Source organism: Mobula birostris, chromosome 5 (genome assembly GCF_030028105.1).
Source record: "Mobula birostris isolate sMobBir1 chromosome 5, sMobBir1.hap1, whole genome shotgun sequence".
NCBI classification, from domain to species: Eukaryota; Metazoa; Chordata; class Chondrichthyes; order Myliobatiformes; family Myliobatidae; genus Mobula; species Mobula birostris.
The window spans coordinates 130,348,432-130,371,633 of NC_092374.1; the positions used below are offsets into that span (position 1 = coordinate 130,348,432).

At 40.4% G+C, this 23,202-nt stretch overlaps 1 protein-coding gene across 1 annotated transcript in view; it reads right to left on the reverse strand.

Annotated features, from left to right (window-relative positions):
- The window catches only part of arl5a (ADP-ribosylation factor-like 5A), a 46,475-nt gene that overhangs the window by 7,602 nt on the left and 15,671 nt on the right, over positions 1-23,202 (reverse strand). The window contains exons 3-4 of the mRNA XM_072258678.1: positions 9,551-9,698; positions 2,305-2,388 (exon numbers count right to left, since the gene is read on the reverse strand). Of these exons, the coding sequence (XP_072114779.1) occupies positions 2,305-2,388; positions 9,551-9,698 (232 nt within the window). The remainder of the gene's footprint in view (positions 1-2,304; positions 2,389-9,550; positions 9,699-23,202) is intronic.

The window sequence follows — 23,202 nt, forward strand, 5'->3', positions numbered from 1 at the left end:
TGTTTTTTCCTCCCACCTGAGTGTGGCTTCATATTTACAGCAGAGGAGGCTGTGGATAGACGTATCAGAATGGGAATGGGATGTAGAATGGTGATTGCTAAGAAGTTAATCCTGCAAATGTGGAAAATGGACTGTGCCTACGTACGATCTGTGGCTGAGAGACATGGCAAAATACTTTACATTTGGAGAGACTGAGACTATGTATTGAGGACAGAGGGGACATCTTTGAAAGGATATGGGGCCCTGTATTGGCTTTCTTATGGAGTGAGGACTAAGGTTTTTTGATGCGGTGCAACTCTGTTGTGTATGTTTACTTTTGCCTTTATATTTTTCTCTCTTTTGCTGCTCAATATTTAATTTGATTTTGCTACAGTTGTGGTTTTTGTGGATGTGTTGTGTTTATTTTTTTGTTCATTTGGTTAGTAATAAATAAAATTTAGAAAATTTAAAAATAAAAAAAGAAAAAAAAAACAAAAAAATAAGAACCTACATTAGACTATTGTTTATTGACTACAGCTTTACCTTACTTACACACTATAATTTCAAGAAAGCTCATCACCAAGCTCCAAAACCTGGAAGACAACACCTCCCACTGCAACTAGATTTTCAAATTCCTGACCAATACACCACAATCAGTAAAGAAAAACAGCAACACCCCTGCCACGATTATTCTCAACTCCGGCACCCAATAAGACTGTGTCCTCAGCCCTCTACTCATACCCCCCCCACCCCCCATACACTTATGACTGTGTGGCCAGATTCTGTTCCAACTCCATCTACAAATTTACAGATGTGGGCCATATCGCAAATAACGATGAGTCGGGAGTATAGTAAGGCAATAGAGAGCTGAGTAATATGGTGGCACGACAACAATCTTTCCACCAATATCCTCTAAATAGTCACTGACTACCGGAAGGGGCTGGCACACATGGTCCTTTCTTCAGTATCAGTACTGAAGTTGAAAGGGTTGAAAGTTTCAAGCTCCAATTTGAGAACTGTCCTTGTCCAACCATGTGATGCCACATCCAATGAAGTTCACCAAGGCTTCAAATTTCTCAGAAGGCTAAAGAAATCTGACATATCCCTGTTGACACCAATTTTTATCAATACGTACTTGGATGATTACGACTTATTATGGAAACTGCTCTGCACATGAGAGCAAGAAACTACACATAGTTATGGACACAACTCAGCACATCATCGAAACCTGCCTTTCGTCCATGGCTTCTGTCCGTTCTTCATGGTGTCTCATTAAAGCATAACAATCAGCCATTTCATCATAGCTGATCTACTTCCCTCTCCAGCCTTCTCCCCATATCCCTTCATGCCCTGACTAATCAAGGACCAGTTCAACCTCTGTCTTAAATATACTCAATTACTTGGCTTCCATGGCTGCCTGTGACAACGAATTCCACAGATTCACCAGTCTTGGCTAAAGAAATTCCATCTCATCTCCATTCTAAATGGACATTCCTCTATTCTGAGGCTGGTCTTTGACTCCCCCATGAAACATCCTTTTTACATCCATTCTGTCGAGGCCTTTCAACATTCGATAGGTTTCAACGAGATCCCCCCTTCATTCTTCTGAATTCTAGCAAATAAGCTCAGTATATGTGACAATAATAAACCAATTCCAAATGATTATCCCACATTAAAATAGTTCAAAATTTCGAGTTTTTTTGACCAGATGCCTGCTCCATAAGGTTTTATTGGGCACTAGGATCATAATCATTCAAAACTGAGAATGATCACTGCTATAACCTTTCATCAGAACTGGGAATAGTATGAAAGAACCCAAGTTTTAACATGACCAGTAAAGTCATCAGCCAGGAGAGAAAAAGGACATTTGGTAATAGGATGAAAAACAGGACAGATTAAGGATTTGATGGAAGAGATATTTTCCTGAATTAGAACATGCTGGGGAACTTGAGTAAGAGGTGAGAAGGAGAATAAAATGACATATAATCAGAGATAGCTTTAAACAGTTCAATGGAGGATTTCTGCAATTTTTCATTTGGTCTCATCACAGGATAAAGAATGATAATAGTATACTAAACTTAAAACAGAATCCAAGATGCAGCTTTCCATTCAGAATGTTTGGGATTCTGGACAGTAAGGAGGAAAGAAACAAAAAAAATTATATCTGCTGAGGGAACAAATTCCTGCACGATGTTGAAAGAGGAGGAGAAAGGCATCTGATGATGGTATCACATTTAAATGTTGGAAGGGGCAATCATTCAATGTGAAGGCTGGGATAATGGAAAGAGACAACAGAAACCTTACCATAAAATAAAAAATGCTTACCTCGTGTGCCAACATTTTGTAGAGTTCGTCTCTGGTTATAGCTATCCTCTCTCTGTCCATACTGTCCACAACCACGATCACAAACTGAAAAATATTAAGAGCTAAAACAGGTGTACTGATTTTGCTGAAGAGTATAATCACAACTAGTTTTGCAGCTACTGACAGAATTGCTTGGGTATACAAATTTGTGTTTGAAAGAGCTGACTTATGGCATATTTTTAACTGAATGATATGTAGTAGAGATGTACTGCATTCTTTAAATTAAGTACACGGGACAAAGATTTTGCTTCCTGAATTCTTTTGTGCATATCTTATGAACTTGGGGCTGCTGATCATGAAAATCACCATGAAATTTCCCTGTCACGCACTACATTTTTGACATCACCAATATTTGTTATTTCAATTCATAATTCAAGTGAATATAATTGATGCTAAGATTAAGGAAGGCATTTTTGTTGGTCCGCAAATCAAACAGGTCATCAATAACAGGCAATTTGAAGAACTTCTAGTGGAACTAGAGAAAATTGCATGGAAGGCAGTCAAGGATATTGTTAAAAGTTTTCTTGGCAACCACAGAGCACCAAGTTATGTGCAGCTGGTTAACAACATGCTTCAAGCATACAAAACCACTAAAGATTCATTTTCTGCATTCCCATTTAGACTTCTTCCCTGCAAATTTTGGCACTGGCAGTGACGAACATGGTGAAAGATTTCATTAGGACATTGCAGTCATGGAGAAATGGTATCATGGCAACTACAATCCACTAATGCTGGCTGATTATTGTTGGACACTTTTGCGAGAAGCCTCAGTACAATAAAATTCATCAACAAAACATTTGTACCTTAATTGAACTATTGCAAAGCATCAGCATCATTATGCAATTAAACACATTATATTCAATAAAGATTAATTTGCTTCTCCAAATTCCTACTTGATATAAGTAGTCTGAAATTAAATTTGTGTTCAGATTCAAATGGTCTATCATAATGACAAAATATTTCTGAGGAAGCAATATTTTCAAAAAAATTTGTTATCCAGTGTTATTTGATAGAACTGTGCAATTCAGTGCAGACCAAGTTTAATCTCTGTGGGCTGGTTTAGCCACCAATGGAAAAAAATATGGTTTACCTCACCTGTAGTCTACAAAATTAGCTTAATTTCTTGCAGTGTTTTTTTTAAACGAGAAATTAAACAAAGAACTATGTAGCTAAATAGAGGCATAAGTGACTGTAGATGCTGACAGCTGGAAAAACATATTAAATTCTGAAGGAACTCAGCAGGCCAAGCAACATCTTGACAGATATGGATAGTCTATTGTTAGGTAGAGATCCTTGATCTGGACTGAAAGATGAGAAGAAATAGCCAATAAATGGGGTGAGGGGAAAGTGTGGAGCTAGAGCTGGCAAGCAATAGGTGGATTAGGGTGAGGAGGGGTGATAGTTAAGCAGAGAATGGTACAAGTAGTGATGGATGCTGGGAGGTGAAAAGTGGAAGTGAAAAATAGTCTGCAGATGATAGAATCTGATAGGAAAACAAAGTAGAGCATGAAACAAGATTAAAGTTGATTGCTGCTTTAAACTATTTAGCAATAGCATTTAAAATCTACAATGGGAAATTATGGTGAAACAGCTTCAAACAATATTTGTGATCAATGTTTTTGATAAGGTCAAGGAATCTATGCCAAACAGAAGCATAAGGAAAAGGAAATGAATACCAAAACATTAGGTTTGGGTGAAAATAAGTCAAGACATGTTTTAGTTACAAGTGGAAGATGATGAGGGATTTACAAAGGGAGTAGCAACGTGGCAATGTAATTACAGAAAATCGGCAAATAGACTGTAGAATATACAAACGAGATGATGAGATGCCGGTCTAGAGAATTAAGCCTCTGGGAGAAGAGACGTGCCAATTCATAAGCAAAAAAAGTCAGTGAGAACCAGGGTGAAAGTCAGTTGGCTTTGTGATAAGAAATAGTCATTTAAAATGAAGAGCTCAAATGGATGTCCATTAATGTTACTAGAGGATTATCAATGGATACAGCACAGAGAAATGGCAGATGGAGTTTGATTTGAGCACTTGGGAAGCTGCACTTTGGGAGGTTCAATTGTAAGGTGAAAGCATGGAGCTAATGGCAATACCCTCAGCAGCACTGTTGCTCATAGGGATCTTGGGGCCCAAGTCCATAGCTGACTTAAAGTTACTGAAAGAAGCCATTGCACTAAAGATAGTGTATGGCACCTCATCTTCACTGGATGGGGCAATGAGTACAAGGGTAGGGAAGTCACGTTGCAGCCATATAAAACTGCACTTGGGGTATTGTGTGCAATTCTGATTGCCCTGTTACAGGACCAATGTGAGACTTTGGACAGGGTACCGGTGAGGATGTTCCCTAGGTTTGAGCTTTTAAGAAGTATTTGGACAAACTTGGGTTGTTTTTCTCTGGAGACCCATGGAAGTATTTTAAATTTTGAGACACATGGATAGGGTAGACAGTCAGAATATTTTATCCTATGATAGAAATATCAAATACTAGAGCATTCATTTAAGGTGAGATAGGGAAAATGTAAGGATATAGAACTTTTCCAGGTCCACAAGCGTCTTGGATGGTTTTTAAAGTAGGTGTTCATAACGACCTGATTATTCATCTTGCACCATTCTACCCATTTCTCACCTCTTTCATTTCTTTCCCTTAGTCCAAATTTTCCTATGGTATTTTCATCAGCACCTTGTCCTACTTTAGCATTTAAATCTCCCATGACAATAACAATATCTTGAGATTTGCATTCATTCTTTGCTTGTTCAAGCTCTTCATAGAATTTATCTATATCCTCATTTGTTCCATCTGTTGTTGGTGCATATACCTGTATAATTGCTAAATCAAATGGTTGTCCTCTGAATCTAACAAAGAGCACTCTTTCTGATATTGCCCAATGTCCTAAAACACTTTTTGCCACGTTTTCATTCATAAGAATTCCTGCTCCATTAGCACGGGATGTTCCACATGAGACTGGAATAATACCAGAAGAGATGAAAAAAAATCAGTATTTATCACTCTTCCTAAGAAACCTGGAGCAATAGAATGTGAATTACATAGGACCATAAGTTTAATGATTCATATCACCAAGATAGTTCTAAGAATTGTGATGACGAGATAAAAGTGAGGTACAAGCTGAAATAGGTAAAGAACAATGTGACTTTGTGAAAGACGAAAGTACAAGAAACGCAATATTGATGTTAAGGATACTATCAGAACGAGCTATTCAAGTGCAAAAAGATTTTTGTTTGTTTTATCAACTACACAAAAGCATTTGATAAAGTGAAGCACAATAAGTTATTTGAAATATTACAGGAAACTCTAGGTCTAGATTCGAAAGACCTCCACCTAATCAGAAATCTATACTGGGAACAAACTGCCGTTGTAAGAATAGATGGAGAAGTGAGTCAGTTTACGAAAATCAAGAGAGGTGTTAGACAAGGGTGTGTTTTCTCCCTTGATTTATTTAATGTGTACAGTGAAACAGTATTACAAAAAATAACAGACATCTTGGGAACCAAAGTTGGCGGTGAAAACATCAATAATTTCAGATATGCAGATGACACTGTTAATTGCAAGTACTGAGGAAGAACTACAAAACTTAATTGATATAGTTGTTGAAGAAAGTGCAAAAATGGGTCTATCTATCAATTGCAAAAAGACAGAATGTATGGTGATATTCAAAAAGAAGGAGAATCCTATCTGCAGGCTGAGCATAATGGGGAAGACATAAAACAAGTACAGAACTTTTGCTACTTAGGAAGCTGGGTGACATCAGATGGCAGGTGCAACATGGACATCAAAAGAAGAATAGGGATGGCAAAAGACACCTTTACGAGAATGAAGAGTATACTGACCAATACCAAACTAGGCATGACAACCCGCCTCACAGTATTGAAATGTTACATTTATCCAGTTATGTTATATGGCTCAGAATGTTGGACAATATCTAGTAACATGAGGCAGTAGAGATGTGGTTTTTGAGGAGGATACAAAGAATATCATGGACAAAACAAATATCTAACAAGGATGTCATGAACAGAGCAAACACAAAAAGAGAAATAATGTATGAGATCATGAAAAAGCTATGTAACTTCATTGGACATGTGATTAGGAAAGAGGAGTTAGAATGCACGGTAATTACGGGAAAGATTGAAGGGAAGAAAGCAAGAGGAAGACAAACACAAATGATGATGGAGCCAGCAGCCAGAGAACTGGAAATGAACACTAATGAATTGATCCACTTGACCCAAAACAGGAATTTGTGGGCCATGGCAGTCAAAGCTCAAACTGGGCATGGCACCTGATGATGATGATGATGATGATGATGATAGAACAGAGAACAGCACAACAACAGGCCTTTCAGCCTAAATTGCTGGCTAAACTAAAGAAATCAGTAATCAAAAGCCTAACTAAACTCATCCCCTCTGCCTATTCCATGTCCACATCTGTCTATTTCCTGTACATTCATGTGCCTATTCAAGAACCTCGAATCCCTATTATATTTGCCTCAAACTTGCTTGATTAAACTTGCTCCCCCAATATTTAAATGCATGGTTCCAGCATTAAACATTTCAACTCTGCAAAAATAATACTACCTATCTAGTATCTCTATGCCTCTCATAATCTTATAACTGCTATCAGACCTCCCCTCAGCCTTTACCATGCCATTGTTATGGCTCCAGGCATCACAGTTCAAGTTGAATTATTATTTAACCACACATGAATAAAATAACATTCTTCTAGGGCAAAGGTGCAAAACACCTTGCTCTGATTTCAATTCCTACGTCCTCTGTAAAATAGTTTGTTTGTTCTTTCCGTGTGTGAGTGGGTTTTCTCCAACAGTCCAAAGACTTTGGGCTAATTGGTTATTATAAACTGTCCTGTGATTAGTTTAGGGTTAAATCACTGGCAGCTGGGCAGCGTCACATGGACTTGCTGCACACTGCATCGCCAAATAAAATAAAGTTGCAACATAACTTCCCTACTCTTGAACTCAGTTCCCCAATAAAGGCAAGCATGCCACATGCCTTCTTAACCACTTTCAGGGAGCTATGAATTTGGACCCCAAGATCCCTCTGCTCATCTACACTGCAAAGGTCTTGCCACGACAGTGCACCACCTCTTTACATTTGCTCTCCCAAAATACAGCACTTTATATTTGCCAGTTAAATTCCATCTACCAACCTACCAATGTTTTCATCCAGGTTCTTTATATACATCACAAACATCAGAGGTCCCAGTACAGAGCTCAGCAGAACACTAATCACAGACCTCCAGCCAGAATAAGTCCACTGAACACAACCCTCTGCCTTTGACGTGCAAGCCAATTCTGAATCCCAATGAACAATTCACCATGAATCCCAAGCATCAAAATATTCTGGATCAGCCTCCCACCAGGGATCTTGTCAAACACCTTACTAAAGAACACGCAGACAACATCCACACCTCTACATTCAGCAATCTGTTCCATCACATGCTTGAAAAACTCAAATCAAATTACTAAGACATGATTTGCCCCAACCAAAGCCATTCATATCCTTCCTTCTCACTGGAACATACCTGTCCTGCTCTGCACAAGGTCTTTAAATGCACTCCACATGTTTGATGCAGACTTGCCCAACTGTTCCCAACTAACTCTCCTCAGCTAATGCCTAATACTCTTAATTTGCCCTGCTCCATTTGATACTCTCCTGCAAGGTTAATACTTATATTTATCTATAGCTATCTTAAAAGTTATGTACTTGTAATCACTGTTCCCTGACTAACTGTTCTCCCACTGAAAGGTCAGTGATCTGCCAAGGCTCATTATCCACCATCAGATCCAGTACAGTACCTCCCTTGTTGCACTACCTACATAATAATTTTAAAAAAATAATTCTGGATGCACTCAGTTCTGCCCCTCCTAAACCTCTTGCATAAAGGAGGTCACAGTTTATGTTAGAGAAGCGAAAGTCAGCGACTACAACCACCCTGCTATTCTTAGAGCTTCCCTTAATATGTCAGCATTTCTGTTCCTCAACATAACAATAGCTATTGGTGGGGGAGGGGAGGGACAGTTCTGTGGTAGAATCAAGAGGAAGCTTTTCTTTAAGGGCAATTTATTTTTCTTTGACGCAGTGGTAGCTAGCAGGAATGGGCTGCCAGGGTTATTGGTGGAAGCAGCTACGATAGAGGTGTTTAAAGAGATTGTTAGAAAAACATCATAAATATGCAGAGAATGGAGAATATGGATCACATACAGGTTAAAGAGATTCAGTTTAATTCAGCATCCAGTTCTATGTTAAAACAGCAACTATTTAAATGTAACAATTGCAATAGGGAGACATTAAATGGGATGTGAAGAAATAGTAACACACCTGAGGAACTTGGGTATCAATATGGATTTATGAATTTAGTATCTTGGAAAATAAAGTTCATAGTTCAGACTTTGTTGACTGAAAATCCTGTAAAGGTATACTTTGTCGACTGAAAACCCAGTAAATGTTACCTTTTCAGCATTCAACAAAGCTGTTTACCTCACGGTAATCTGATGTTCAGGTAAAAAAATACAAGATGGATGTCAGTTTCAAATGCAGATTAAATATGATGGCAAGTAGAATAATATAGAGTACCAATGAGTTTTATACTGATCATCACTATTTAGACCATGGGGTTCTGGATATGGTGAGGAAGAACTAGCAATACTTGCAAATGTTAGTTTACTGCAATGCACTGTCACGAACTATATAGAAGTGCAAACCATTTAGAAGGGGCAAGTAGAAATAGTAAATAATATAAACCATTTCATGTAATTGGAAAGAGTGACAAGCTTTCTGAATTCTCAAGTTAAATGTCTCCAGAATACTGAAATCTGGGATCTTTGCAGATAACTCAATAAAACTACAAAGACTACAAAAAAAAAAGGACAATTCTGACATCTTAAAACTCTGAGCAGGGGTTCCCAACCTTTTTCATGGCATGGATCAATACCACTAAGAAGGGATCCATGGACCCCATGTTGGGAACCTCTGGTCTCGAAAAAGGTTTAGTTTTAATATTTTTCCTCCATGCACATTTCTAACTGGAAGGGTTAGAATATCAACACCATATCAATAAGGTGATACAAGATAATTGTAGCTCATCAACTTAGCTAAATACAAATAATCTATGAATGACGGCACCAAAATAAATAAACTTGTATCATGAACATCCTCACTGTTAAATCTTACCTCTGTGTTGGTATAGTAAGTGTTCCATGATGAACGCAACGACTCCTGACCTCCAATATCCCACATTAGAAAATGTGTATTGTTCACTACTATTTCTTCTACATTACTGCCAATTGTAGGTGAAGTATGTACAACTTCATTCATTGAGCTGAAATGAGACATTTAAACATTTGTCAAGATCTTTAGAATTCATAGCAGGGAAGTGCATTTCAAAAGTAAGCAGGAGAAAAACATTTTTCAAGCTGCACTACTGTTATCAATTTCCTAACAGTGGTGTTGCCTAAAAAATAATTTTCCTGCTTAGGTGAATACAAATCATCTCATAAATAAATCGACTTTTAATAACATAGCTCAGGTATTACAATGGGGAATACTTCAAACAGCACAACCATCCTGTTGAGTGTCTTTGTGTGTTCAGATTCCAAAAATACAAAATCCAAAATTTTTTTGAGTGCTGACATGATGTCACAAGTCGAAAATTCCACAGAGTTCTGGGAAGGTTCCCAGGCGATGTGCAGGTCCTTGTGCACCACAGACACTTCTAAGAAATCAGCTCATGTATGTAATGAAGAGAATTAGTGAAAAATAGAAAAACACTGAATAGAGTGAAAAATGAAGATCTCAATCATGTATTGAAAGAATGGAGATGTCCGTGTCAGAGTGAACACATGCCGCTAAACAGTACGCTGATCATGAAACAAGCAAAGATCATGACGAACTAAAAATTGAAGGTAAGAAAATTCATGGAATAAAAATTTTAAAGATTTGTGGTGATAATGTGCCTCCTGATCACGAAACAGCAGAGAAATTCATTGATGAGTTTGCCAAGATTGTCACTGATGAATGGCTGCATCAGTACTCGTGTGATGAACAAGTTGAAGACAAAGACCGCTTACCGGTAGCATATAAATTCAGTCGGAAATGATAACAATCCCAAGCTATCTCACTATATATTCTAAAATCTGAAAAAAAATCCAAAATACTTCCAGCTTCATTGCAGAGTTTAATACTCAATGTCAGGGCAGTTCACAGTTTCTGCTTTCACATGACATTTTTACAGGACAACTGTCTGATTCAACAACTAAGATCACAATACTGAACAGTACAGTATGGGCTCTTAGGCCCACAATATTGTGCTGTGCTATATACACCTATGCAATGATCAATCTAACCCTTCCCTCCTACACAGCTCATAGCACTCAATCTTTCTACATCCATGTGCCTATTCAATAGTCTTTTCTATGTATCAGTCTCTACCCCCACCACCCCAAGCAGTGTGTTCCAGGCATCCACTACTCTGTAAAAAAAAACATCTATGGGATCTCCCCAAAACTTTTATCATTGCCATGACCTGTTTCGAGCATTACCATTATTAGATATCATGAGGTTGTAATATGCTATATTTAAAAAAAATCCTTACTATTCTAAATCTTTTAATATTTAATCTTGCAACTATAAAGTTCAGTGTAAAATTTATTATCAGAGTACATACATGTCACCACATACAACCCTGGAGAGTCTTTTTCTGCGGGCATACTTGGTAAATTTATAGAAGTGTAACTGTAAATAAGAACAAACTGCACAACTGCAGATATAAATAAACAATAAGTAATGGGCATGAAATAACAAGATAAAAGAGTCCTTAAATGAGTGTAGCTATCCCCTTTAGTTCAACAGCCTGATGATTGAAGGGTAGTAACTGTTTATGAACCTGATAGCGCGAGTTTGGGTAGTGAGGATCTTCGATAATGGATGAGGCTTTCCTACAGTAACGTTTCACATAGATTTGCTCAATGGTTGGTTGGGTTTTACCTGTGATCCACTGGGCCAAATCCACTACTTTTTGTAGGATTTTCCTCCGAGAGGCATTGGTGTTCCCATACCAGGCCGTAATGCAGCCAGTCAGCACACTTTTCATCACATATCTATAGAAGTTTGCCAAGGTTTTTGATGACGTGCCGAATCTTCGCAGAGTCCTGAGCAAGTAGAGGCACTATAGTACTTTCTTTGCAATTATATTTATATGATGGGTCCAAGACAGGTTTGAAGTAATGACATCCAGGAATTTAAAGTTACTGACCCTCTCCACCTCTGATCCTCTGATGATTAATGGCTCATGAACCTCTGGTTTCCCTCTCCTTAAGTCTACAATCAGTTCCATGGTCTTAGTGACATTGCATGAGAGATTGTTGTTATTACATCACAGCCAAATTTTCAATATCCCTCCTTTATGCTGATTCAACATCACCTTTGAAACAACCCACAACAGTGGTGTCATCAACACACACAAAATGCTGGTGGAATGCAGCAGGTCAGACAGCACTCATAGGAAGAAGCAGAGTCAACGTTTCGGGCCGAGACCCTTCGTCATCAGCTAACTTGTATATGGTGTTGGAGCGGTACTTAGCCATAGGTGTAAAGCAAGTAGAGAAGGGGCTAAATACACATCCCTGTAGTGCTCCAATAGGGATTGTGAAGGAGATGCTTTTGCCAATCTGAACTGACTGGGGTCTACAAGTGAGGAAATCCAGGATCCAACTGCACAAGGGGGTATTGAGGTCCAGGTCTTGGAGATAGCTGATTAATAAATTTCAGGGTACGATGGTGTTAAATGCTGAGCTGTAATTGATAAAGAGCACTGTGATGTATACATCTTTACTGTCCAGATGTTCCAGGGTTGTGTGAAGGGCCAACAGGATAGCATCTGCTGTGGACCTGTTGCTTCGGTAGGCAAATCAGAGTGGATCAAAGTCACCACTCAGACAGGAACTGATATACTTCAACACCAGCCTCTCAAAATACTTCATCACTGTGGATGCAAATGACAGTGGGGGATAGTCATTTAGACAGGTTACCATGCTCTTCTTGGGCACCTTGTTCTAGAAAATTAGAATCATAGAAAGAATTTTGTTCAAACTCCATATTGACACGCTGTTTAAGCAATCTCATCAGTCTTAATCCACTAAGACTGTAGGCATGCCATTATTTTCCCCTCCCTTAAAGGACCCTCCATTGCCCTCTAAAACAATGATTAAGTTTCTTTCCACTTCTCTTTCAGATCATGACTATGTCAAAACACTTGATTTATTGGAGAGCCCTTATGGCAGAATAGCAAGCACTTTAAAAGATCAATTATGCCATCACAATCTCCATTCTAATACTCTAGCCTTTTGCATATTTGTTCCCCCACCATAAAAGTATCTCATAAACCAATTTTTGTGAAGGATTCAGTCATCAATTCCTAATACTCAAACAGCTGTTCACTCCATTCAACTTAAAAGGTATTTGTGATATTTATATAGTGGATATGGGTGGCAGGGTGGAGATGTGTATCTAGCACAGGAAGTGTAAGACGCGCCTTCCTTCTTCTAGCCTGTGGATCATCCTTGGGTAAGGTGTAGCACCTGCTTTGCCCCCGATCAGAGTTGTGCGAAGCCATTCGAACAGGTGGTTGATGGTTGTATGAGCAGCTGGTGCAAATCACAAGTCCTGGTTACGCATCCACTGACACCAGGCAGACAATCCCTGAAACGCATTGATAAAGGCACTGCCCAGGAGGCTGCAATGGCAAATCACCTCTGTAGAAAAAGTTGCCAAGAGCGATCATGGAAATGAGACCACGATCTTGTACATTATAGGACACAGTGCATAACGATGATGAATGATATAGGGGATAATGATGAAATGTAAGCTATTGTGTCTATTTCACTTACAGAAAAAACGGTGGGGAAATCCCATCCACTGCTACCAACCTTATAGTTCCCACACCTCGCACTTCCCGTTTCTACCTCCTACCCAAGATCCACAAACCTGCCTGTCCTGGCAGACCTATTGTCTCAGCTTGCTCCTGCCCCACCGAACTCGTTTCTGCATACCTCGACACGGTTTTATCCCCCCTTGTTCAATCCCTTCCGACCTATGTTCGTGACACTTCTCACGCTCTTAAACTTTTCGATGATTTTAAGTTCCCTGGCCCCCACTGCTTTATTTTCACCACGGATGTCCAGTCCCTATATACTTCCATCCCCCATCAGGAAGGTCTCAAAGCTCTACGCTTCTTTTTGGATTCCAGACCTAATCAGTTCCCCTCTACCACCACTCTGCTCCATCTAGCGGAATTAGTCCTTACTCTTAATAATTTCTCCTTTGGCTCCTCCCACTTCCTCCAAACTAAAGGTGTAGCTATGGGCACCCGTATGGGTCCTAGCTATGCCTGCCTTTTTGTTGGCTTTGTGGAACAATCTATGTTCCGTGCCTATTCTGGTATCTGTCCCCCACTTTTCCTTCGCTACATCGACAACTGCATTGGCGCTGCTTCCTGCACGCATGCAGAACTCGTTGACTTTATTAACTTTGCCTCCAACTTTCACCCTGCCCTCAAGTTTACCTGCTCCATTTCCGACACTTCCCTCCCCTTTCTAGATCTTTCTGCCTCTGTCTCTGGAGACAGCTTATCCACTGATGTCTACTATAAGCCTACTGACTCTCACAGCTATCTGGACTATTCCTCTTCTCACCCTGTCTCTTGCAAAAACGCCATCCCCTTCTCGCAATTCCTCCGTCTCCGCCGCATCTGCTCTCAGGATGAGGCTTTTCATTCTAGGACGAGGGAGATGTCTTCCTTTTTTAAAGAAAGGGGCTTCCCTTCCTCCACCATCAACTCTGCTCTCTAACGCATCTCCCCCATTTCATGCACATCTGCTCTCACTCCATCCTCCCGCCACCCCACTAGGAATAGGGTTCCCCTGGTCCTCACCTACCACCCCACCAGCCTCCGGGTCCAACGTACTATTCTCCATAACTTCCGCCACCTCCAACAGGATCCCACCACTAAGCACATCTTTCCCTCCCCCCCTCTCTGCATTCCGCAGGGATCGCTCCCTACGCAACTCCCTTGTCCATTCGTCCCCCCCATCCCTCCCCACTGATCTCCCTCCTGGCACTTATCCGTGTAAGCGGAACAAGTGCTACACATGCCCTTACACTTCCTCCCTTACCACCATTCAGGGCCCCAAACAGTCCTTCCAGGTGAGGCAACACTTTACCTGAGAGTCGGCCGGGGTGATATACTGCGTCCAGTGCTCCCGATATGGCCTTTTATATATTGGCGAGACCCAACGCAGACTGGGAGACCGCTTTGCTGAACATCTACGCTCTGTCCGCCAGAGAAAGCAAGATCTCGCAGTGGCCACACATTTTAATTCCACATCCCATTCCCATTCTGACATGTCTATCCACGGCTTCCTCTACTGTAAAGATGAAGCCACACTCAGGTTGGAGGAACAACACCTTATATTCCGTCTGGGTAGCCTCCAACCTGATGGCATGAACATCGACTTCTCTAACTTCCACTAATGCCCCACCTCCCCCTCGTACCTCATCTGTTACTTATTTTTATACACACATTCTTTCTCTCACTCTCCTTTTTCTCCCCCTGTCCCTCTGAATATACCCCTTGCCCATCCTCTGGGTCCCCCCACCCCGCCTTGTCTTTCTTCCCGGACCTCCTGTCCCATGATCCTCTCGTGTCCCTTTTGCCAATCACCTGTCCAGCTCTTGGCTCCATCCCTCCCCCTCCTGTCTTCTATCATTTTGGATCTCCCCCTCCCCCTCCAACTTTCAAATCCCTTACTCACTCTTCCTTCAGTTAGTCCTGACGAAGGGTCTCGGCCTGAAACGTCGACTGCACCTCTTCCTAGAGATGCTGCCTGGCCTGCTGCATTCACCAGCAACTTTTATGTGTGTTGGGGAAATATTTGTAGTGTTTTACATCTACCAATAATTGGACCAAAGCTTCTCAAATTTAACTTACAACACTTATAGATAATTTTCAATCCATTATTCTGGACAGCATTCAACCCCCAAATTTAAAAAGAAATAGATAAACAGAGTATCACCCAAAACCTAATGTAGGGCAATACTTGACAATAGTTGATTAGTTTTGCTAAATAATTGATTAATTTTGTTGATTAAAGTCCCTTAGATTTGCTAGCAATGTGTTGTTTATTTTATCATGACTGTAGCGTGCAGCTTAACTTTCCAAATGAATAACATATAAATGCAAAAGATACATTCTTCAAAAGACAATTAAAGTCAAAACAAATTACACAATGAGTAACGTACAAAGATAAAAAGTATTGCTATCAGAAGTCTCCAATCCAATTCAAATAACTTTGATCACAAAAACCTAATGGTCTAAAAATTAAGCATCCAAACTTTTTTATACAATGAATAAACTCTTCTCAGGCTTCAAGCTGGATACCGGTATTGATTATAACCGATGTTTTGATGACAAACTCTGCCATCTTTTTGAGGGGTGATGTTGTTTAATAACTTTCAAAAATTACCAAAACATAAAACACTGATGTACAAGGTTGCCACATGCTTTAAGATAAGAAATAAAAGTTAAAACTTAGGAATAACACCAATGACAATTATTTTAAGTGTTTTCTCCTGAGTATCTCTGGGTGTAATCATTCTCAAATTAAAAGGTTGAACTTGTTCTTCTTGGGCTTCCAGCCAGGTATAGGTGTCGATTTCAACCGACGTTTCAATGACAAACTCTGCCACCTTCATGAAATCGGTTCATCTGTACCCGGCTGGAAGCCTGAGAAGAGTTCATGCATCACATACACTGGAAAAACACTAGATTCTTTTTGGCAGAACTTGTTTTTTTTTTTATCTTTATCCCACTCCAAATTTTATGGCACTCATTTTGGTCTAGAAAGCCAGTAGTTAACAAAGAAGGATTAAAACCCTTAAAGCAACACACATAAAAAAAATGCTGGTGAGCAGGCAGCAGCTATAGGAAGAGGTACAGTTGACGTTTTGGGCCGAGACCCTTCGTCAGGACTAACTGAAAGAAGAGATAGTAAGAGATTTCAAAATGGGAGGGGGAGGGGGAGATCCGAAATGATAGGAGAAGACAGGAGGGGGAGGGATGGAGCTAAGAGCTGGGAAGTTGATTGGCAAAAGGGATACCAGGCTGGAGAAGGGAGAGGATCATGGGACGGGAGGCCTAGGGAGAAAGAAAGGTGGAGGGGAGCATAGAGGATGGGCAAGGAGTTATAGTGAGGGACAGAGGGCAAAAAAATGAGAAAAAAATAAAAAAAAATAACAATAAATAAATAAAGGGATGGGGTACGAAGGGGAGGTGGGGCATTAACGTAAGTTAGACAGGTCAATGTTCATGCCATCAGGTTGGAGGCTACCCAGATGGAATACAAGGTGTTGTTCCTCCAACCTGAGTGTGGCTTTATCTTGACAGCAGAGGTGGCCGTGGATGTCCCTTTTGCCAGTCAACTTTCCAGCTCTTAGCTCCATCCTCCCCCTCCTGTCTTTTCCTATCATTTCAGATCTCCCCCTCCCCCCTCCCACTTTCAAATCTCTTAATATCTCTTCTCTCAGTTAGTCCTGACGAAGGGTCTCGGCCCGAAACGTCGACTGTACCTCTTCTTATAGATGCTGCCTGGCCTGCTGCATTCACCAGCAACTTTTATGTGTGTTGCCTAAAACCCTTAAATGAAGACAGACAGCACAGGAAGAACTTTACATCTTCACCAGACCACGTTGACTACTGGTGAACAAGTATTTTTTTTAATTTTTAGCTTATGATAGAAGGATGACAAAATGAGGCTCTATGGGTTCCACTGAAGAAAATTAAAAAACGCCAGAGAAAGAAGGATCTCCCAGTGGCCACACATTTTAATTCCACGTCTCATTCCTAGTCTGATATGTCTACCCATGGCCTCCTCTACTGTAAAGATGAAACCACACTCAGGTTGGAAGAACAACACCTTATATTCCATCTGGGTAGCCTCCAAACTGATGGCATGAACATTGACTTCTCAGACTTCTGCTAATGCCCCACCTCCCCCTCGTACCCCATCCGTTATTTATCTATACACACACATTCTTTTTCTCTCTCTCCTTTTTCTCCCTCTGTCCCTCTCACTATACCCCTTGCCCATCCTCTGGGTTTTCCCCCCCTCCCCCTTTTCTTTCTCCCTAGGCCTCCTTTCCCATGATCCTCTCATATCCCTTTTGCCAATCAACTGTCCAGCTCTTGGCTCCATCCCTCCCCCTCCTGTCTTCTCCTTTCATTTCCGATCTCTCCCTCCCACTTTCAAATCTCTTACCATCTCTTCTTTCAGTTAGTCCTGATGAAGGGTCTCGGCCTGAAACGTCGACTGTACCTCTTCCTAGAGATGCTGCCTGGCCTGCTGCATTCACCAGCAGCTTTTATGTGTGTTGCTTGAAATTCCAGCATCTGCAGATTTCCTCCTGTTTCCCTTTTTAAACTTTATTTTCACCTCAGCTCAAGGGAAAATTTCCGCTATTCACCAAACCTACACCGCTCATAACTTCGTATATTTCAATTAGTTTCTTTCAATACTCTACCTTCCACCCAGTACTTTTCTGCTCCAAGTGAAAACTACAGCCAGAGTTTCTCCAGCAGTTGTAGCCTAACAACATAAATATATTTTTTAAAACAGTTGTCCAGAACCTCCTTGCTCTTACAGTCCATGCCTTGGCTAATGAAGACAACTATCCCCTATGTCTTCTTAATTACCAAATGTCACTACTTCTGGGATTCTTAGATATATGCACCAAAGTGCCTTTATTCCTCAGTATTCTCTGGGGTCCCACCATTTTAATTTGCACATAAATGTAAGGGACAGAATAAAGATTGAAACTAAAAATTAGCTATACAGTCCACAATGAGGAAGAAAGCATTAAGCGACATGGTTACTGGATCAAACAATTAAGTTTGGTGGGGACGATGGTGTTGAATGCCGAGTTTAGTCGTTAAACATTAGTCTAACTTGCACTATCGCTGTCTAAATCATTCATAAGAGACTGAATCTACCATTGACCTGTAATGATAACAGGCAAGTTGAAAAGTTCCAGGTCAGTTCTGCAGCTGGACACTCGAATGATGGACACAAGAGATTCTACAGATGCTGGAAATCCAGAGCACCACACACACAAAATGCTGAAGAAACTCAGCAGGTCAGGGAGCATCAATGGAAATAATACAGTCAATGTTTCATGTGGGCCTGATGTATGTGCAATTCAATTGAGGCAGATTACCCTCCTCTTCTTGGGCATCAGTACTATATAGAGGCCCTGTTGAAGTATATTCGAACCTCAGACTGCAGATGTGAGAAGTTGAAGACATTCTTGAAAACACAAGCCAGTTGGTCTGCACAGATGTTCAGCACGCGGGCTGGTTTGCCATGTGGTCCAGACATGTTGGACGTGGACTCTATTCTTGAAGGACATTTACAAACATGCAAATATCAAAATACCATTAAATCTCTGATACACCTGGGTTTAAAAAAAAATATTTTTCACTATAATGAATCGCATTCCATGTCATATCTATGAGAATATACTTTGCTGAATGGCCATACTGCAATCCTTCCAACGTTTTCAACTTACAAAATTCTACAAAAATGTGCAGGATCATAAAATGGATAAACTTAAATTATGTTTCGTATTTATAGATTCCCCAAGACAGACCATAAGACCATGACATAGGAGCAGAATTAGGCCTTTCAGCCCATTGAGTCTGCTTCACCACTCCATCATGGCTGATTTATTATCGTTCTCAAACCCTGCCTTCTCCCCAAAACTTTTGACACAGCGATGAATATATCAGCCTATGCTTTAAATATATTCAATGACTTGGCTTTCACAGCTATCCGTGGTACTAAATTCCAGAGATTCAGCACCCTCTAGCTAAAAAAATTCCTCCTCACCTCTGTTCTAAATGAACATCCCTCTATTCAAAGGCTGTGCCCTCTGGTCCTAGACTCACTCACTACAAGAAACATCCACTCTACCTAGGCCTTTCAATATTCGATAGGTCTCAATGAGATGTCTCTTCATTCTTCAAAGCTTCAACAAGTACAGCTCTAGAGTCATCAAATGATCCTCATGTTAACCCATTCATTCCTAAGATCATTCCCCTGAACCTCCTCTGAACCCTCTCCAACGTCAGTACATCTTTTCCTAGATAAGGGGTCAAAAACTGCTCTCAATACTCCACGTGGTCTGACCAGTGCCTTACAAAGTCTCAGCATCACACCCTTGCCTATATATTCTAGTCCTCTCAAAAGAATGCTAACAATGCATTTGCCTTCCTTACCACTAACTCAACCTGCAAATTAACCTTCAGGGAATCCCGCATAAGGACTCCTAAGTCTCTTTGCACCTTTGACTTTTAAATGGTTTCCCAGTTTAGAAAATAGTTTTCACCTTTATTCCTTATACCAAAGTGCATCACCATACACTTCCTGACACGATATTCCATCTGCCACTTCTTTGCCCATTCTCTCAGAGAATGCAGACATCCTACTTCCTCAACACTACCTGCCCCTCCAACTATCTTTATGTCGTCTGCAAAGTCGGCCACAAAGCCATCAATTCCGTAATCCAATTTATTGACAAAGTGGTCCCAATACCAACCCCTGTGGAACACTGCTTGTCAATGGCAGCCAATAAGAAAAGGGCCCCTTTATTCCAACCCTTCACTTACTTGGGACACTATACCATTTAACTGGAGTAGCGACTGCTGCCGAACAGTGTCTAACTACCGTTAGTTGTGTGCACTTGCATGACTGTTGGACACTACACTACGCTTTGCAAGAACAGTTCTTACATAGCATCAGTTGCGTGTGTTTGTGTTCAAACAGCAGTGATTTTTATTACTGATAGAGAAACAAGCTGTGAGACAATTCAGTACTGTTTTGCTCAGTGCATTTTCAAGCATTCAGGCTTTGAGATGCCAGAGACGGCTGGGAGTGAAAATGGAACAACTTCACTATTTCAACAAATTAGGAACTACGAAGAATTAAGGTATTGACAATCATCTTGAATTTTACAATGAAAATTAATTTTTTTTGGAGGATGCAACCATTGAAAAGATGGTATGAAGGCAATCTATATTCTGCACTGGCTGTCTGTGCTAATTTTGCTCATTTATGGTCAATCTACACAAAACAGCAGCATACACTACATTAATTTCTCTGTCGATAGCCATTAGGAACATACAGTTTTATACAGTAGTACTGCAGTAGTATTGATAGTGTTCTAATTTGTTTGATTTTTTTATCTAAATGCACAATTTGTTCCTTTTTTAAAAATAAACTATTTCCATGAAACTTCACCTGATCGGGGCAGCTGCTTAGTTAGGCCAAAATGTACTGGTCCCAATTAACTGTAACCCACTGTATTCTAAATGTTGGCTCACAAATACCTTTCATTCATAGCAAATTTTCTCTATTTTTGTACTCATCTCTAATACAGCTTTAATATAAACTATAAACTATTGGTGAAAGTGAAAACATGAAAACGTTACTTATTTTAGAAGCACCATTATACAAAATTTACACTGAAGCAAAAAGTGCAACTAGATTTAGAATCAACTCCGTCACTGATGGTCGCAAGTCTAGCTGAGAAAGGAGGAGGGTTGGGCATGGCACTAGCAACCTGTAAAAGCCTCAAGAGTACAGAAACATCACCAAGAGCTCCAAAGACCTCATCTCTGGGGGAAAGGATCTTCACACACAAGACATATACAGTGCCTATAAAAAGCATTCACTACGCCACCACCACCCCCCCCCCCCGGAAGTTTTCATGTTTTATTGGTTTACAACATAGAATCATGGTGGATTTAATTTGGTATTTTTGACACTGATCAACAGAAAAAGACTCTCTTGTGTCAAAGTGAAAACAGATCTCTGCAAAGGGATCTATATTAATTACAAATATAAAACACAAAATAATTGATTACATATGTATTTCCCTCCTTCAAGTCAGTGTTTTGTAGATGCACCAAGAGACCTATGCCAACTCTGGAGGAATTACAAGGTTCAGTGGGTGAGATGGGACAGACTGCGCATACAACTGTTGCCCGGGTGCTTCACCAATCACAGCTTTATGGGAGAGGGGTAAAGGGAAAGCCACTGTTGGAAAAAACTCACATGAAATCTAAGCTAGAATTCTGCCAGAAGGCATGTGGGAGACTCTGAAGTCAGCTGGAAGAAGGATCTATGGTCTGATGAAACCAAAATGAAGCTTTTTGGCCATCAGACACTGAATGCTGTGTTTGGCATAAGCCAAACACTGCACATAATCAAATCACACCATCCAAACCATGAAGCATGGTGGTGGCTGCATCATGTTGTGGGGATGCTTCACTACAGCAGGCTGTGGAAGTCTTGTGAAGGTAGAGGATAAAATCAATGCAGCAAAATACAGGGAAATCCTGAAGGAATACCCAATGCAGTCTGCAAGAGAAGTGCAACTTGGGAGATGATTTGTTTTCCAGCAAGACAATGATCCCAAGCATGAAACCAAAGCCACACAGGAATGGCTTAAAAACAAAATTGAAGTCCTGGAGTGGCTAAGTCAGAGTCCAGGCCTCAGTCCAATTGAGAATTTGTGGCTGGACTTGAAAAGGGCTGTTCACTCAAGATTTCCATGCAATCTGACAGAGCTTGAGCAGTTTTTTAAAGAAGAATGGGGGGGGTGGGGTGGAATTGCAGTGCCTAGATGCGCAAAGTTGATACAGACCTACCCACACAGACTCGGGCTGTAATTGCAGCCAAAGGTGCATTTACTAAATACTGACTTGAAGGGGGTGAATACTTAGCAATCAATTATTTTGTGTTTTATATTTGTAATTAATTTAGATCATTTTGTAGACTTGTTTTCACTTAGATACAAAAGTGTTTTTCTATTGATCAGAGTAATAAAAAGGCCAAATTAAATTCACTGTAATCCAATGTTGTAAAATTGTAAGACATGAAAACTTCCCGGGGGGGGGGGGGGGCCTGAATACCTTAGGCACTGTACATGGGCTACACTTGAACTTGAAAGACTGGCCAAGAACAGAGAACTCTGGCAAGCTGCTGTTGGTGGCCTTTGTCCCAGACGGGCTTAAGAGGAAGATGATTTAGAATCAAGCATTAACTTCAAGAACTGAACAACATTTTAGTTACGCACTACACTAACATACCACTGCAGAAATGGTCAATACAACAGGCAGAATTGTGTAATCAGATAATCAACCATTAATCACCGTGCAGTTGCAGTCGTGTGTCACTCAAGATATCCAAGCATGATTTTAATAAATTCTGCACCAATTATTAAGTATTTGCACATAAGGAAAGTCACACACTAAATGATTAACATGGAAACACATGAGTAAATTTGACTGCCATACATTCTTGGGAGTGAGATGACAACTAATCCCCTCAGCAGAAAACAGTAGTATACGGTATAAAATAAAGAAAGAAGACCATTCAGTCTTTTGAACCTGCTCTATTATTCAGTACAAAATTGGCTAATCATCCTACCCGACATCAAGGACATGTACGAATCAAAGTGCCAAAAAAGGAACAGTACCATCATGAAGGATCCCACCCACCCTGCTCATGGACTATTTCTCTCACCCCCATCAGGGAGGAAGCTACATAGCATCCATACTTGGACTAACAAACTCAAAAAGTTACTTTCCCCAAGCAGTAAGGCTGATCAACACTTCCACCCACAAACCTACCACTCCACACCTTCATCCACCACTAGTTTATCATTTCCTGATAGTCACCTTATGTACACTCCTGTGCCTAGTGTCAATTTAT